This window comes from Siphateles boraxobius, unplaced genomic scaffold (genome assembly GCF_051911475.1).
Source record: "Siphateles boraxobius isolate OS27281-9 unplaced genomic scaffold, OSU_SipBor_1 198, whole genome shotgun sequence".
In the NCBI taxonomy this organism is placed as follows: Eukaryota; Metazoa; Chordata; class Actinopteri; order Cypriniformes; family Leuciscidae; genus Siphateles; species Siphateles boraxobius.
In genome coordinates this window covers 1175001-1193373 of record NW_027508808.1, presented here as the reverse complement: position 1 = coordinate 1193373, position 18373 = coordinate 1175001, and the positions used below count along the sequence as shown (strand labels likewise).

Below are 18373 nucleotides of genomic sequence, written 5' to 3'. Positions count from 1 at the left end.
TATACGCTTTACATGGTGTTTCTGCAGGATATATACGCTTTACATGGTGTTTCTGCAGGATATACGCTTTAAATGGTGTTTCTGCATGAGATATACGCTTTACATGGTGTTTCTGCAGGATATATACGCTTTACGTGGTGTTTCTGCAGGATATATACGCTTTACGTGGTGTTTCTGCAGGATATATACGCTTTACGTGGTGTTTCTGCAGGATATATACGCTTTACGTGGTGTTTCTGCAGGATATATACGCTTTACGTGGTGTTTCTGCAGGATATATACGCTTTACGTGGTGTTTCTGCAGGATATATACGTGTTACGTGGTGTTTCTGCAGGATATATACGCTTTACATGGTGTTTATGCAGGATATATACGCTTTACATGGTGTTTATGCAGGATATATACGCTTTACGTGGTGTTTCTGCAGGATATATACACTTTACGTGGTGTTTCTGCAGGATATATACGCTTTAAATGGTGTTTCTGCAGGATATATACGCTTTACGTGGTGTTTTTGCAGGATATATACGCTTTACATGGTGTTTCTGCAGGATATATACGCTTTACGTGGTGTTTCTGCAGGATATATACGCTTTACATGGTGTTTCTGCAGGATATATACGCTTTACGTGGTGTTTCTGCAGGATATATACGCTTTACGTGGTGTTTCTGCAGGATATATACGCTTTACGTGGTGTTTCTGCAGGATATATACGCTTTACATGATGTTTCTGCAGGATATATACGCTTGACATGGTGTTTCTGCAGGATATATACGCTTTACATGGTGTTTCTGCAGGATATATATGCTTTACATGGTGTTTCTGCATGAGATATACGCTTTACATGGTGTTTCTGCAGGATATATACGCTTTACGTGGTGTTTCTGCAGGATATATACGCTTTACATGGTGTTTATGCAGGATATATACGCTTTACGTGGTGTTTCTGCAGGATATATACGCTTTACATGGTGTTTCTGCAGGATATATACGCTTTACGTGGTGTTTCTGCAGGATATATACACTTTACGTGGTGTTTCTGCAGGACATATACGCTTTACGTGGTGTTTCTGCAGGATATATACGCTTTACCTGGTGTTTCTGCAGGATATATACGCTTTACGTGGTGTTTCTGCAGGATATATACGCTTTACGTGGTGTTTCTGCAGGATATATACGCTTTACATGGTGTTTCTGCAGGATATATACGCTTTACGTGGTGTTTCTGCAGGATATATACGCTTTACGTGGTGTTTCTGCAGGATATATACGCTTTACGTGGTGTTTCTGCAGGATATATACGCTTTACATGGTGTTTATGCAGGATATATACGCTTTACATGGTGTTTATGCAGGATATATACGCTTTACGTGGTGTTTCTGCAGGATATATACGCTTTAAATGGTGTTTCTGCAGGATATGTATAATCAGTCCTCGTCATAGGCGGGTGACGTCATAGACCAGGAAGCTATAAAGCACACCAGAAAACAGACCGCGACAGCTTCTGTTGCCTTCAGCAAGCGCTCTCTGTATACTGTCCTTGTCTATTTACTGTTGTCTGTCACAAGCACATTATCTATCTATATATATATATATATATATATATATTATGGCGAAACAAGAATTCAAGCGTTGTGTTGTCCCTTGCCCTCTTTTCATCACGGGTGGGGACACACATCAGCTTTGTGTTGCTTGTCTGGGAGTGGAGCATGCCCAGTCAGTTCTCGAGGGAGCTGACTGTGAGCATTGCGAGAAGCTGTCCGTGAGGACGCTCCGCTCTCGCCGGGCATTCTTTGAGGAGGACGGTTCGGTTCGCGCTCCCCGAGGTGCGGGTCCCGCTGCTGCCGAGGCACAGCGAAGGCTTTCATCTTGGGGTTCGCATATGGATCTAGTAGCGGGGCTTGAGACGGGCCCAGCCCTTTCTCAACCCTTACCTGCTGGATCCGGTGCCTCTGCCCAGGAAGGAGCCCGCGCTGCGGCTTCTCCTTCCCAGGTTGGGGCACCATTGCTGAGGGTATCCAGTTCTGAGGATCTGGATGTCGTCAGTGTTGATATGGGGGATTTTGAGTCTTCGCCAGCTCATGCCTCCGGTAATGATGAGGAGCTTATGGAGGTTTTATCTCGTGCTGTAGCTAGATTAAATATTGAATGGCCAGCCGATGATTCTCAGAGTGTTACTAAGAAAAGTTTATTAGATGAAAGATTTCTACCATCTAAAACACAGCCTCCACGTCGGGGACTCCCGTTTTTTCCCGATCTCCACAATGAGGTTTCGAGATCGTGGAATAAACCGGCGTCATTCAGAGTATTTAACCCACAAACTTCCAACTACAGTAATGTTTTGGGTGCATCTGATTATGGTTATTTGACGGTGCCTCGGGCTGAAGAGACGCTCGCGAGCTATCTCTCTCCCGAGTCATTGTCATCATTAAAAGCCCCGACGTTACCCACCAAGCCATTAAAATCTACATCTTCGCTGGTGGGTAAAGCTTATTCGGCAGCAGGTCAGGCTGCGTCATGTCTGCACACTATGTTTATACTGCAGGCATACCAGGCTGATCTGCTGAAGGATATCGATGAACGTGAGGAAGTCAGCGCTGACGCAATTCGAGAATTGCGTCGCGCAACAGACCTGTCTCTCCGGGCCACCAAGGAGACGGCCAAATCGGTGGGCTGTTCTATGGCAGCCCTGGTGGCCACGGAGCGGCATCTTTGGTTAAATCTGTCTGATATAAAAGATAAAGATAGGTCTGTTCTTCTGGACGCACCACTGTCACCTTCAAGTTTGTTCGGCGACGCTATCAATTGTGTCGTCGTTAGGTTTCAAGAAACGAAAAAACTATCGGCTGCGTTCCAGAGGTTTCTTCCTCGACGTTTCGATGTCACCGAGACTGCTGGGCGGAAAATGATTATTAAATCCGAGCAGTCTCGTCCGAGTACAAGCTCCTCACAGCACAGAGTGCATCAAAAACAGAGCGTCGCCACTCGGGCTCCTCCACAATCTGGGGAACCTGGGTGGCGGTCGCAGTCCAGGCCAGCTAGGGGAAGGCAAGATCTGAGGACTGTCATCTCTAAGAAGGCTTGGGCTAAGAAGAAGTCCTGACGCCCAAGGCATCAGGCTTCTGAGGGTGGTCCCCTCCGAGGAGGGACGATTTCGAGAAATCGTTCATCCTCGGCACCCTCTGGGGGGCGATTCTCTGAGGAGAGTCGCAGCGCTGCCACATCGGTTGTTCCCTGCCGGTTCGCCGCTTCAGGGCACCGAGGTGTCAGCGTCCCCATGCGATTCTCCGAGGAGGATCGTAGAACGGTCAGTTCGGTTGTTCCCTGCCGGTTCGCCGCTTCAGGGCACCGAAATGTCCGTACAACCGAATCCCGAGGCCAGTCTCGAGAGACTGGTCCCCTTAGTAGAATTTCTGGCAGCGTGGAAACTACTGCCAAATATTTCTCAGTGGGTCCTGCATATGATAGAAAAGGGTTACAGAATTCAGTTCGGTTCTCGTCCGCCCAGATTTCAAGGGGTCCTTCCCACAGTGGTGGACCCAAGGCAGGCTCGGGTCATGGAGCTAGAAGTACTGACGCTTCTGCGAAAAGGGGCTATAGAAAGGGTTTCTCCTCCCAGCAGAGAGTCAGGGTTTTACAGCTGTTACTTCATCGTTCCCAAGAAGGATGGGGGGTTGCGTCCTATTCTAGATCTGCGTCAGTTAAACAGCAGAGTTCAGAAACTCAAGTTCAAGATGCTTACACTCAAACAGATTGTATCACAGATTCAGTCCGAGGACTGGTTTGTCACAATAGACTTGAAGGACGCTTACTTTCATGTATCCATTCATCCTCATCACAGGAAGTTCCTGAGGTTTGCTTTCGGGGGCGAAGCATACCAATATCGGGGCCTTCCATTCGGCCTAGGTTTATCACCCCGCACCTTTACGAAATGCGTGGATGCAGCGCTGGCTCCTCTGAGACTCCAGGGCATTCGCGTATTAAACTATATCGACGACTGGTTGATCCTGGCTCGTTCCGAGCAGTTGGCAGTTCGGCATCGAGATGTCATTCTGTCTCACATAAAGAGGTTGGGGTTGCGGCTAAACACCAAGAAGAGTGTGCTCCTCCCAGCCCAGAGGACCACTTTTTTAGGGGTGATGTGGGATTCGACAACTATGCAAGCACGATTGTCTCCAGCACGTATTTCTGCGATTCTCACAGCCGTAAAGATGGTAAAACAAGGCCAGTCACTCACTGTGAAACAGTTCCAGAGACTGGTGGGTCTCATGGCAGCTGCGTCCAACGTAATTACTTTTGGCCTTCTGTACATGAGACCCCTGCAGTGGTGGCTCAGGACCAAGGGGTTTTCTCCGAGGGGAAATCCGTTTCGCACGATCAAGGTCACGCGGTTATGCCTACGTGCCTTGGTCATGTGGAAGAAACCTTGGTTCCTCGCCCAAGGCCCAGTATTGGGGGCTTCTTGTCGACGCGTAACGCTATCGACGGATGCTTCCCTCACAGGCTGGGGGGCGGTCATGAGTGGCCGCTCGGCGACAGGTGTCTGGCAGGACCATCAGCTTTCGTGGCATATAAACCAACTAGAGATGATGGCGGTATTTCAGGCTCTCAAATACTTCCTGCCAGACCTGAGAGGGCATCATGTGCTTGTCCGCACAGACAACACATCGGTGGTCTCTTACATCAACCATCAAGGGGGTCTGAGGTCCCGATTATTATGCAAACTGGCTCATCAGATCCTCCTATGGGCCCAGTGGAAATTACTGTCACTCAGGGCAGTTTATATTCCAGGGTGTTTGAATGTGGGAGCAGATATCCTGTCAAGGCAGGGGCTGAGGCCCGGGGAGTGGAGACTTCACCCCGAGGTGGTGGAGCTCCTATGGGAGAACTATGGTCAAGCTCAGATAGATCTTTTCGCATCTTACGATACAACCCATTGTCAGCTTTGGTTCTCCCTCACATATCCAGCTCCTCTCGGACTGGACGCTATGGTACAGGTGTGGCCGAGGCTGCACCTGTACGCATTCCCCCCGATATCATTGCTTCCGGGAGTTCTGGAGAGGGTTCGCCAAGAAGGGGCTCATCTATTATTAGTAGCCCCGCACTGGCCGACCCGAGTGTGGTTCTCGGACCTAGTGTCCCTTCTGCACGGCTCTCCCATGGAGATTCCTGTCAAAAGGGACTTGTTATCTCAAGCAGGGGGCACGATATTTCACCCTCGCCCGGAGTTGTGGAAACTGTGGGCTTGGCCTCTGAGGGGGCCCAGCTCTTAGAATCCGGTCTCTCGACTGAGGTCGTTGAGACCATCCTTCAATCCAGAGCTCCTTCCACGAGGAAACTATATTCATTGAAATGGAAACTGTTCTCTACATGGTGTGGAGAACGTTTTTTAAATCCTGTTAACTGCCCGGTTGGTACAGTTCTTGATTTCCTACAAGACCGTTTCTCTGCTGGATTATCTCCCTCCACCTTAAAGGTGTACGTAGCGGCTATATCTGCTTATCGCTCCCCTCTGGGGGCTTCTTCTCTTGGGAGAGATCCTCTTATTATTCGTTTTCTCCGTGGTACATTGAGGCTGAGGCCTGCACTGCACTCTAGAGCACCGGCTTGGGATTTGGCCTTTGTACTTGAGGGTCTGGCCCTGGCTCCCTTCGAGCCTATTGAAGAGGTTTCAGAGAAGTTCCTTACACTAAAAACTCTATTTCTTCTCGCTATTTCTTCTATCAAGAGAATTGGAGATCTGCAAGCCCTGTCGGTGGCTCCTTCATGTTTGGAATTTGCACCTGGTATGGTGAAAGCATTTTTACACCCTAGGCCGGGTTACATTCCTAAGGTCCCCACTAATGTGGGGGGCCCTATTGTGCTGCAGGCTTTTTGCCCTCCACCTTTCATTACCCCAGATCAGGAAAGTCTCAATCTGTTATGTCGCGTTAGGGCTTTGGATGCCTACGTTCACAGAGCTGCCCTGTGGCGTAGATCAGAGCAGTTATTTGTCTGCTTCGGTTCAACCAAGAAAGGTTGCCCTGGATCGAGACAGGTAATGAGCAAGTGGATAGTTGAGGCTATCTCACTTGCTTATGAAGCGGCTGGACATCTTTCACCTATGGCTGTCCGCGCCCATTCTACTAGGAGTATGGCTGCCTCTAAGGCTTTAATTTCAGGGGTTTCCCTTCAGGACGTTTGTAATGCGGCAGGCTGGTCCTCACCGCATACATTTGTCAGATTTTACGACTTAGACCTCTCCACTCCCGGGGCTAGGCTGCTTGTTTCTTAGTGTGCGCAAGGACTCCACACAGAACGGGCATTTCTCTTTATGGCGTAGTGGATATGGGGTTCCCACCGCGTCTCAACGCAGCTCGAGTTCCCTTGAAAGGGAACGTCTCAGGTTACGTATGTAACCCTGGTTCCCTGAGAGGGAACGAGACGCTGCGTTCTCCTGCCATACTTCCTGCATGCCCTGATCGACTTGCTTCAGGCCTTTTCAGAAGCTGTCGCGGTCTGTTTTCTGGTGTGCTTTATAGCTTCCTGGTCTATGACGTCACCCGCCTATGACGTCTTGCTCTTCCATTGGACTGATTATACACGTGCTTCACGACGCAATCACGCAGAGCGTTCCCACCGCGTCTCAACGCAGCGTCTCGTTCCCTCTCAGGGAACCAGGGTTACATTCGTAACCTGAGACGTTTCTGCAGGATATATACGCTTTACGTGGTGTTTCTGCAGGATATATACGCTTTACGTGGTGTTTCTGCAGGATATATACGCTTTACCTGGTGTTTCTGTTATATATTATATATATATATATAACACAAACTTTAATTATTAAATATATTATGATGCAATGCAATTTAGATTAAATATTCAATATATTATGATGTAATATACAAACATTGAATAATAAATATCATTTAAAATTCAAACTAAAAAAATCTAATAAAATTGATCCTCATAATAATTTCCATTACAGGAGAGTAGGTGTTAAAACTTCATGCTGATTTGTACTCGGCTTTCGCCAAGATAATCACCAACTAAGACGTAGCTTTACAGTAACCTATGCTTCTCCATCCATTTACGCTTCTTTCCATCTGGTGACGTGAATCTCCTTCTGTCTGGTGTTAATAGCTGCTGTGTATTGCGCGTCAGCACACACAACGGCTGCAACCACAGTGCGGTCCCCCCATAACAACCCTCTGGATTGAGCGGAGTAGGGAACATCTCTAGGGTCTTCAATTGGGCACCTTCCGTCCTCAGTGTTTCTTCGACCAGCCCACGACACCTCAAGAGGGCTCGACAGTGACTCTGGCGTCCCAGAGTCACCCCCCTCCGTCCCCCACTCAACTCAGCCCAGCTTACTGACCTCTACTTCCCTCTTGCTGCTGAGACATAACCACAATCTCACAATCTCTCCGCAACCCAACCATACGCGCCAACCCGTTTGACTAAGGCTGTCGAGCCTCACTGGTAGGTTAATATGCAGTTTCAGTGGCAACGGTTCCGTATGGCATACCACCTACCACAAAACACAATATCTGCCCAACCACCCGTCATTCACGCAATAAACACAGGAACGTAATGACTGTAAATACCATACAACCTATACAAATAAACCAACAGTTGCTGCTGAGACCTAACCACAATCTCACAATCTCTCCGCAACCCAACCATACGCGCCAACCCATTTGACTACGGCTGTCGAGCCCCACTGGTGCGTTAATATGCAGTTTCAGTGGCAACGGTTCCGTATGGCATACCACCTACCGCAAAACACAATATCTACCCAACCACCCGTCATTCACGCAATATACACAGGAACGTAATGACTGTAAATACTATACAACCTATACAAATAAATGAACAGACTCTTCAAGTTTTCAAGAAATCTACGAAACCGTAGCATGGCGGCCTGTACACAGCCAGCTAGAATATTTCCGTCTCAACCACAGCCAGTTGCTGCTCCTTTCTGCTGCTTCAGATAAGTTCTTTACTGTGCGACGCAACTCTTGACCACTGTATCCGACGTCTCTGAGGAACCGGGTTGTAGAGTGTGCCTCAAAACCTCGACAACCCACTTCCACTGGATAAACCTGGACTCTCCATCCTCGCTGTTCTGCTTCAGTGGCCAGCTGAGCATACCGCAGTTTCTTCCTCTCATATGCCTCATCTACCGCATCCTCCCATGGCACTGTTAACTCTATCAGTTGAACAATGCATGCTGATCCAGACCACAAAACAATATCTGGTCGTAGGTTAGTGGTGGCAATCTCAGGTGGAAAAATAAGCCGTTGATCAAGATCTGCCAGCATCTTCCAGTCCCTAGCAGCTTCCAGTTGTCCTGAGCGAGAATTGGTGTTAGCACCTTTTCTTGGTGGTTGCTCGCCTGGGTGGAGGAATATTTATATATTTTCTGCGTGTAATGTTTTGCTAGAACAGGCGGCAACTTATTGGTCATACTACGCTTGCCTTCCAATGCTAAAGCCAAACATCGCAATACTTGGTCATGGCGCCAAGTAAACCGACCCTGGCTAAGAGCCACCTTACATCCTGTCAAAATGTGCCTTAATGTGGCAGGTGATGAACACAAAGGACAAGAGGGATCCTCTCCTACCCAGAGGTTTAGGTTCTGCGGTGATGGGAGAACAATCATATGTTGACCTAATAAGGAAACTGATCCTATTCTCTTCCATTGACCAAAGGTCTTGCCAGCCCATTTTGCGTTGTTCCACACTCTCCCATCTCATCCACTCTCCCTGCTTGGCCAGGGAAATGACCTTTATACATCTCATCCTCTCCTCCTGCTTTCACACCTCGGTGACTACCAGCTTCCTCCTTTGGGCTGGGCCTGCCTTGTATCATTTAGGAGGAGCTAAACTGAGCCCAAAACCCCCTCTTCCATGCTGTACCTGTCCCACGATATCCCCAATTTGACATAAAATTACAAAAGCCAAAAAAATACAAAAATAAAATTCAATATTTAAGATAAAAAAAATCCTTTAAAACATTTTAATTTATAAAATTATAAATATATTTTAGAATATAATTTTTATGTGACTTAGACATTCATCTATTAAAAATGCAATTATTCCTTTTCATTTATCTCCTCAGTCTTCATGAATGCTGCCATCCCGATCGCTGCTGTTCTCACAGTGAGTCTTTGCCTGCTCTTCTTTATTCATTCCCTCTCTCTCTTATGTAACGCTCTCTCACAGCTCAGTTCATTCAGTAATGCTGCTTTATAGAAGCTCTTGACAGTGGGAGAACAGTATTTGAACACACGTGTTTTCTTGACAGATCTTTGCGGTGCACGTGCGAGTTCACAGTGTCTCAGACTCAGATCTGTCTCCGGCTGTGGCCTTCGGGTCCCTGTCGCTCTTCCATATACTGGTGACGCCCCTGTTCCTGCTGTCCACGGTCCTGCACTCCACAGTCAAAGCTCTCGTCAGGTGATCTTCATCACCACCATCATCATCATCATCATCATCATCATCATCATCATCATCATCATCATCCTCATCATCATCCTCATCCTCATCTTCCATATACTGGTGACGCCCCTGTTCCTGCTTATCACAGTCAAAGCTCTTGTCAGGTGATACACAGCCTTCATCATCTTCTTCATCATCATCATCTCCATCCTCATCTTCATCATCCTCATCTTCATCCTCATCTTCATCTTCATCATCATCATCATCATCATCATCTCCATCCTCATCATCATCTCCTTCCTCATCCTCATCATCATCATCATCATCATCTTTATCCTCATTGTCATCATCTTCATCCTCATCATCTTCATCTTTATCCTCTTCTTCATTCTCATCTTTATCTTCATCATCTTCATCATCTTCATCCTCATCTTCATGTTTCTGCAATTCATACACTTCAATAACCAATGCTTCCTGTCATTATTTATTTTTGGATACACATTTAACCTAAAAAATGCCTCTTTTTTTACTTCTTAGTGTGCAGAAACTGAGTGAATTTCTTGGCAGTACTGAGATTGAAACTGATCAGGATCCCATCGCCCAAAGTCCAGCGAACAACAACGGCAACATTAAGTCTGTCGTGAGTATGCACAAAAGCATATATTTTAAGGAAAGGATACATTTTATTTGAATGTGAACTATTTTTAAGCAAACATATTTGAATTGTTTCAAAGGCATCTATACTCAACAACACTAGGGCTCCACGATTAATCGCAAATTAATCCGAAATTGCAATATGGCTGTGATTTAATTTAATAAATATGTGCATTGCATGTTTCAGAGTGAAACTCGGCACTGTGTTGATTTACACGCAGAGCATCACATGATCCGGTCGCTTTAACGTGCGTTTGGAAATAAACGTGCCAACCAGCTTCACATATGAGAAGTTTCAAGGGCTCCCTGCGGTTTACTGTCAACATAATAATAATAATAAAAACATTTATTTAAAATGCCCTTTTCTCATAGCCAAAGCACTACAACACAGAGTAAAACATAAAACATGAAATATATAAATAGATGTGACTTCTTAAACTAAAAGGCTTAATGGTTTAACTTTTGAAAAGAAATAGATTAAGAACACCATCAATATTAGTATTGTAATTTTAGAGTAAAATAAAATGAGTTTTTTTATTATTCATTAATTAATTATTCATTCAAATAATTTTATTATGTTTCTTGAATACTCCATTTTATTTTTTTACTTTGAAACAATTAAAATAGTAATAATGACAGTACTATTATTTCTTATTTTGTTTAGTAATTTTTATATTTTTTATAATTATTATTATTGTTATTATTATTATTATTATTATTATGATTATTATTATTATTATTATGTAGCCATACAGATATAAAAATCACAACATTTTTGCTAATTGTTCAGTCCTATAAACAGGCACAACCAAAACCTGGATTTTAACCTGGAAAAATCAGAAATCGCATTTTTATCTGAAAAATCTCAGTTCGTTTCCCCTTCTCAACCCCTCATTGTGAATGAATCATTTCTGCAGTGCATTAGTGAAGTGTGTTTGTTCTCTTCCCTCAGTATGCATTACAGCTTCAGGCCAAATTAGTGAATCGTAAGAATAAAGCCAAAGAAGACGTGAACAGGAACTTTGAGCATCAAGACCAGAAACTGACAGAATCAGTGGCTCAGGAGGACGACGTGTGTATTAAGGTGAGATTCATATGATATAAAATTTAGTGAATGTCAATGACATTGATCGTTTCTTTGCCTGATACTGTTGATGTTGAAGTTTTAATACTCCATCACAGCTACATTTTGCATTGTAACACTTTACAATTAGGTTCATTAGTTAAGATTAGTCGATGTATTAACTAATATGAACTAACAATGAGCAATACATTTGTTACAGTATGTATTAATATTTTTAAATACATTGTTAGAGTTAATGTTAGTTAATGAATTTAATTAGTTAAATATCCAGTTGTTCATTGTTTGTTCATGTTAATTCACAGTGCATTAACTAATGTTAACAAAAACAACCTTTGATTTTAATAACGTATTAGTAAATGTTGAAATTAATATTAACTAAGATTAACAAATGCCGTAGGAGTATTGTTCATTCTTAGTTCATGTTAACTAATGTAGTTACAAACTAATTAGCCTTATTGTAAAGTGTTACCATTCGCTTTAACAAGAACGTTATTGTGTTTCTGTTTCAGATTATAAACGGTTACTTCACATGGACACAGGGATGCCCGACTCTCACCAATATTGACATCAAGGTTCCCTTCGGTGAGGTTATATCGTGCAGTTTCTGTATGTTGTACTCGTGTGTTTAACGGGACGAGTAACAGTTTCTGTATGATGTACTCGTGTGTTTAACGGGACGAGTAACAGTTTCTGTATGTTGTACTCGTGTGTTTAACAGGACGAGTAACAGTTTCTGTATGATGTACTCGTGTGTTTAACGGGACGAGTAACAGTTTCTGTATGATGTACTCGTGTGTTTAACGGGACGAGTAACAGTTTCTGTATGATGTACTCGTGTGTTTAACGGGACGAGTAACAGTTTCTGTATGATGTACTCGTGTGTTTAACGGGACGAGTAACAGTTTCTGTATGATGTACTCGTGTGTTTAACGGGACGAGTAACAGTTTCTGTATGTTGTACTCGTGTGTTTAACGGGACGAGTAACAGTTTCTGTTGTGTTATACTCGTGTGTTTAACAGGACGAGTAACAGTTTCTGTAAGATGTACTTGTGTGTTTAACGGGACGAGTAACAGTTTCTGTATGATGTACTCGTGTGTTTAACAGGACGAGTAACAGTTTCTGTATGATGTACTCGTTTTTTTAACGGGACGAGTAACAGTTTCTGTATGTTGTACTCGTGTGTTTAACGGGACGAGTAACAGTTTCTGTATGTTGTACTCGTGTGTTTAACAGGACGAGTAACAGTTTCTGTTGTGTTATACTCGTGTGTTTAACAGGACGAGTAACAGTTTCTGTATGTTTTACACGTGTGTTTAACGGGACGAGTAACAGTTTCTGTAAGTTGTACTCGTGTGTTTAACGGGACGAGTAACAGTTTCTGTATGATGTACTCGTGTGTTTCTGTATGATGTTAAACACACGAGTATAATAATAATAATAATAATAATAATAATAATAATACATTTTATTTATAGGCGCCTTTCAGAACACTCAAGGTCACCGCACAAAACAAAATGAAACAGTACAGCATTAAATCGATAAAATTAACAACTATAATTACATCACATAAAATCATGGAACATAACAAGTGGAAATAAAAATTGAAAAAGAATGATCACGTGGGATATGCCAGTTTAAAGAGATGAGTTTTCAAACGGGATTTAAAAATGGAAAGCGTGTCACTGTTGCGGATGTCTGGTGGAAGCGAGTTCCAGAGACGAGGTGCTGAGCGGCTGAAAGCTCTGAACCCCATGGTGGCCAAACGAGCAGGAGGTACAGTGAGATGAATAGATGAAGAAGACCTAAGAGTACGGGTGGGTATGTTAATATAAAGGAGGTCAGCGAGGTACTGAGGAGCAAGATTATGAATGGCCTTAAAGGTAAGGAACAGAACCTTGAATTCTATGCGGTATTGAACTGGGAGCCAATGAAGATCCCGAAGGACAGGAGTAATATGATTAATAGAAGGGGTTCTGGTGATAATACGGGCAGCAGAGTTTTGAACCATTTGAAGTTTATGTACAGATTTAAGCGGAAGACCAACAAGAAGAGAATTACAATAATCAATGCGGGATGTTACCAGTGTGTGAACGAGAATGGCTGTACTAGTGGGTGAGAGAGATGGCCGGAGGCGATTGATGTTACGTAAATGAAAGTATGCAGATCGGGTGACGTTATTAATGTGAGCTTGAAATGAAAGTGTGCTATCGAGGATCACACCCAAACTCTTAACCTGAGGGGAGGGGGAAACTGTGGAGTTGTCGATGGTAAGAGAAAAACTATCAGATTTAGTCAAAGTGGATTTGGTTCCAATGAGAAGAACCTCGGTTTTATCACTGTTAAGTTTGAGAAAGTTGCAAGAAAACCATGATTTGATTTCCATTAGACAATCAGAGAGGGAAGTGGGTGGGAGAGATCCAGTAGGTTTGGTGGACAGGTAGAGCTGGGTGTCATCCGCATAGCAGTGGAAACAGATGTTAAATTTACGGAAGATATGACCAAGAGGAAGCAGATAAATGATGAACAGAATGGGCCCCAGGACAGAGCCCTGGGGTACACCTGTAGTGACAGGGGTTAGCTCGGATTTAAAATGTTTGAGCTGGATGAACTGAGTGCGGTCAGCGAGATATGATTTAAACCAGTCCAAGGATGAGCCAGTGAAACCAATAGAGACTAATCTGTCAATGAGGATGTTATGAGAAATGGTGTCAAAGGCTGCGCTTAGATCAAGGAGAATAAGAATAGTTAGCAGTCCCGAATCAGCTGCCACGAGAAGATCATTGGTTATTTTTACCAGAGCTGTTTCTGTACTATGGCAGGGACGGAAACCAGATTGAAATTGTTCATAGAGGTTATTGTCAGAGATGTGTGCATGGACCTGAGATGCAACTATCTTTTCAAGGATTTTAGAAAGAAAAGGTAAGTTAGAGATAGGGCGGAGGTTATTCAAATTGTTGGGGTCTGCACCAGGCTTCTTAAGTATAGGAGTTATTGCAGCTGATTTTAGAGATGAGGGAACAATACCAGAGGTGAGAGAGGAATGGACAATGGCAGTTATTTGTGAAGAGAGAGAGAGTGAGCAGGCTTTTACTAAAATGGAAGGAAGAGGGTCTAGCTGACAAGTAGTTGGTTTCAAGTTTCTGATAATGTCCAATATTTCAGCAACAGAGGGAAGTGAGAAACTTGAAAATGAACGAGAAAAAGGTGTCAGAAGAACTGAGAGAGACAAACTGTGACAGGTATTAGTAGTCAATTGCTGGTGAATCTTGTGTACTTTGGAATTAAAAAATGACATTAAGGAGTTACAATAAGCAGAGGAATACAGATGAGGCGCAAGAGAGTCCGGTGGACGTGATATATTGTTGACCAAGGAGAACAGGGTTCTGGTGTTACCTTCACCTGCACTAATTATATCTGCATAATACGTGGATTTGGCTATAGAAAGAGTGTCCTTGTAGTGAAGTATGTGATTATTGAACATTTCTTGGTGCACAATGAGTCCAGTTTTTTTGTAAAGTCGTTCCAGGCGACGACCTTTTATTTTGAGCTGATGCAGTTCTGATTTAAACCATGGGGCAGAATGGGTGAAAGAAACAGTCCGAGTTTTTAAAGGAGCCAGAGAATTTAAAATGTTTTGTAGGCCATCGTTGTAGTTAAAAACCAGTTCATCAGGGTTGGAGAAGCAGTTTATACTGGGGAGGCAGTCAATTTCAGTAGAGAGAGAGTTTAGATTAATGTCCTTAATATTTCTGAATGAAATGATACGTGATGGTTTTATTTTGGACAATGTTAACTTGACATAAAAAGAGATTAACATGTGATCAGAAATGGGAAGGTCAGTCGCAATACAACCATGAGGAGTAACGCCAGAGCAGCAAACCAAGTCCAAAACATGACCTTTGGAGTGAGTGGGAAAGTGAATATATTGTGCCAATCCAAAACTGTCCAGGCAAGATGTAAATTCCCTTGTGTATGCAATAGTGGTATTGTCCATATGTATATTAAAATCCCCTAGTAGTATTACATTCGGGGATTGTGAGCTAATCAATGTAAGAAAAGCAGCAAATTCATTTATAAAGTCAGAGTTAAATTTGGGTGGACGATAAACAGTTGCCACTATAGTTGGATTAGGGCCGTTCAGTTGTAAGGCAATGGATTCAAATGAACCATAAGAAGGTACAGCGACAGGCGCGATTTTCAACTTCTCGCGGTATATTATGGCGAGACCCCCCCCTCTGCCTGAGTCACGGGGTTGACAGATGTAAACAAACCCAGGGGGGGTAGATTCATTAAGCTGCGAAAAGTCGTTATGCTGTTGCCATGTTTCAGTCAAACACAGAAAATCAAACTTACGATCAATTAAAAGATCCTGGAGGAAAGGACCCTTGTCCGTTAAAGAGCGGGTGTTGAATAGTCCAAAGCTGACGTTGCTGCAGTCCTGCTGGATGTTGACGTTAGCCGACCTGGCTAGTCTGGTAATGACACTGTGGTCAACTTTTCGTGTAGAGATCTTGGGGGGATGACGAGTAGAAGACCAGATGGATTGTATTGGTGTGGAGTCGTCGATGTAGAAACTCCGTCGGGATCCACGGTGGATATACTTCCGACGGGCATGACGAGCAGGATCCAGACAGTGATGCAGCACCGAGGGTGGATCAGACAGGTGGTAACAGAGCTGTAAGAGCTCATCTGCGGTGTACTGGAGTATCGCCGTCGTTGGAACCAGGATGAAAGACAGGGCAGTCCAAAAGAGCACAGACCACACAAACATCCTGTTGATCCGCATAGTTGTCAGTGCTGGTGTTAAGCCAAAACAGGTAAGCTAGTCCACGGAACTATACCAGATAGTCCAAGCTTTAACTTGATAGTAAGCTTTTCAACAGTCAGGTAAAGCAGCATGAGATCAGGCCAAAATACATCGGTTAAAATTCAAGAACATCAGTAAAAAAGTAACTAAAAACATTAAAAAGGGGGCCGGAGAGTAGCGGCAGCTAACCGCGCCAGCGTGCACTCAACCGGAAAATGAGTTTTTGTATAACACAACAGAAACTGTTACTCGTCCTGTTAAACACACGAGTACAACATACAGAAACTGTTACTCGTCCCGTTAAACACACGAGTACAACATACAGAAACTGTTACTCGTCCCGTTAAACACACGAGTACATCATACAGAAACTGTTACTCGTCCTGTTAAACACACGAGTACATCATACAGAAACTGTTACTCGTCCCGTTAAACAGACAAGTACATCTTACAGAAACTGTTACTCGTCCTGTTAAACAAACGAGTATAACACAACAGAAACTGTTACTCGTCCCGTTAAACACACGAGTACAACATACAGAAACTGTTACTCGTCCCGTTAAACACACGAGTACATCATACAGAAACTGTTACTCGTCCCGTTAAACACACGAGTACATCATACAGAAACTGTTACTCGTCCCTAAACACACGAGTACATCATACAGAAACTGTTACTCGTCCCGTTAAACACACGAGTACATCATACAGAAACTGTTACTCGTCCCGTTAAACACACGAGTACATCATACAGAAACTGTTACTCGTCCTGTTAAACACACGAGTACAACATACAGAAACTGTTACTCGTCCCGTTAAACACACGAGTACATCATACAGAAACTGTTACTCGTCCCGTTAAACACACGAGTACATCATACAGAAACTGTTACTCGTCCCTTTAAACATGCGAGTACAACACTACAGAAACGGTTACTCGTCCTGTTAAACACATGAGTACAACACTACATAAACTGTTACTCGTCCCGTTAAACATACAAGTACAACACTACAGAAACTGTTACTTGTCCCTATTAAACACACGAGTACAACCTACAGAAACTGTTACTCGTCCCGTTAAACACGCGAGTACAACACTACAGAGACTGTTACTCGTCTCGTTAAACACACGAGTACATCATACAGAAACTGTTACTCGTCCCGTTAAACACACGAGTACATCATACAGAAACTGTTACTCGTCCCGTTAAACACACGAGTACATCATACAGAACCTGTTACTCGTCCCGTTAAACACACGGGTACAACATACAGAAACTGTTACTCGTCCCTTTAAACATGCGAGTACAACACTACAGAAACTGTTACTCGTCCTGTTGTACTCGTGTGTTTAACGAGACGAGTAACAGTTTCTGTATGATGTACTCGTGTGTTTAACGGGACGAGTAACAGTTTCTGTATGATGTACTCGTGTGTTTAACAGGACGAGTAACAGTTTCTGTATGATGTACTCGTGTGTTTAACGAGACGAGTAACAGTTTCTGTATGATGTACTCGTGTGTTTAACGAGACGAGTAACAGTTTCTGTATGATGTACTCGTGTGTTTAACAGGACGAGTAACAGTTTCTGTATGATGTACTCGTGTGTTTAACGGGACGAGTAACGGTTTATGTATGATGTACTCGTGTGTTTAACGGGACGAGTAACAGTTTCTGTATGTTGTACTCGTGTGTTTAACGGGACGAGTAACAGTTTCTGTATGATGTACTCGTGTGTTTAACGGGACGAGTAACAGTTTCTGTATGATGTACTCGTGTGTTTAACGGGACGAGTAACAGTTTCTGTATGATGTATTTGTGTGTTTAATGGGACGAGTAACAGTTTCTGTATGTTGTACTCGTGTGTTTAACAGGACGAGTAACAGTTTCTGTATGATGTACTCGTGTGTTTAACGGGACGAGTAACAGTTTCTGTATGATGTACTCGTGTGTTTAACGGGACGAGTAACAGTGTTTGCTCTCTCTCCGCGTCTCAGGGCAGCTGACGATGATCGTAGGGCAGGTGGGATGTGGGAAATCCTCTCTCTTACTGGCGGCACTGGGAGAAATGCAGAAGATTTCTGGAAACATTACATGGAACAGGTGAAAACAACATTAATGCAACATAAATGACGAGAGGCATGCTATATTGTGAATGTAGTCGTCGTATTACAGTACTGAAGTGAGAGTGCAATTAGTCTTCCTTAAGATGTTTGTTTAATTTAATGCTTCATGAAAGGAAATGTCAATATAGGGCTATTATCGGTAACTTAAACTAAATATATGAACACATTTACTTTAATTGCAATCAAGCTAAAATAAAAGTAAGTGTAAATAATAATAAAAAAATTAAACAAATGAAAAATATTTCTACAGCATTTACTTTCTCAGCTAATGTTA

At 43.4% G+C, this 18373-nt stretch overlaps 1 protein-coding gene across 2 annotated transcripts in view; it reads left to right on the top strand.

The window, feature by feature from the left end:
• abcc8b (ATP-binding cassette, sub-family C (CFTR/MRP), member 8b) overlaps positions 1 to 18373 on the top strand; it is a 77420-nt gene that overhangs the window by 20331 nt on the left and 38716 nt on the right. For both annotated transcript variants that reach the window (XM_077235542.1, XM_077235541.1), the window contains exons 12-17: positions 9107 to 9147; positions 9293 to 9444; positions 9964 to 10066; positions 11033 to 11164; positions 11674 to 11746; positions 17971 to 18076. In XM_077235542.1, the coding sequence (XP_077091657.1) occupies positions 9107 to 9147; positions 9293 to 9444; positions 9964 to 10066; positions 11033 to 11164; positions 11674 to 11746; positions 17971 to 18076 (607 nt within the window). The remainder of the gene's footprint in view (positions 1 to 9106; positions 9148 to 9292; positions 9445 to 9963; positions 10067 to 11032; positions 11165 to 11673; positions 11747 to 17970; positions 18077 to 18373) is intronic.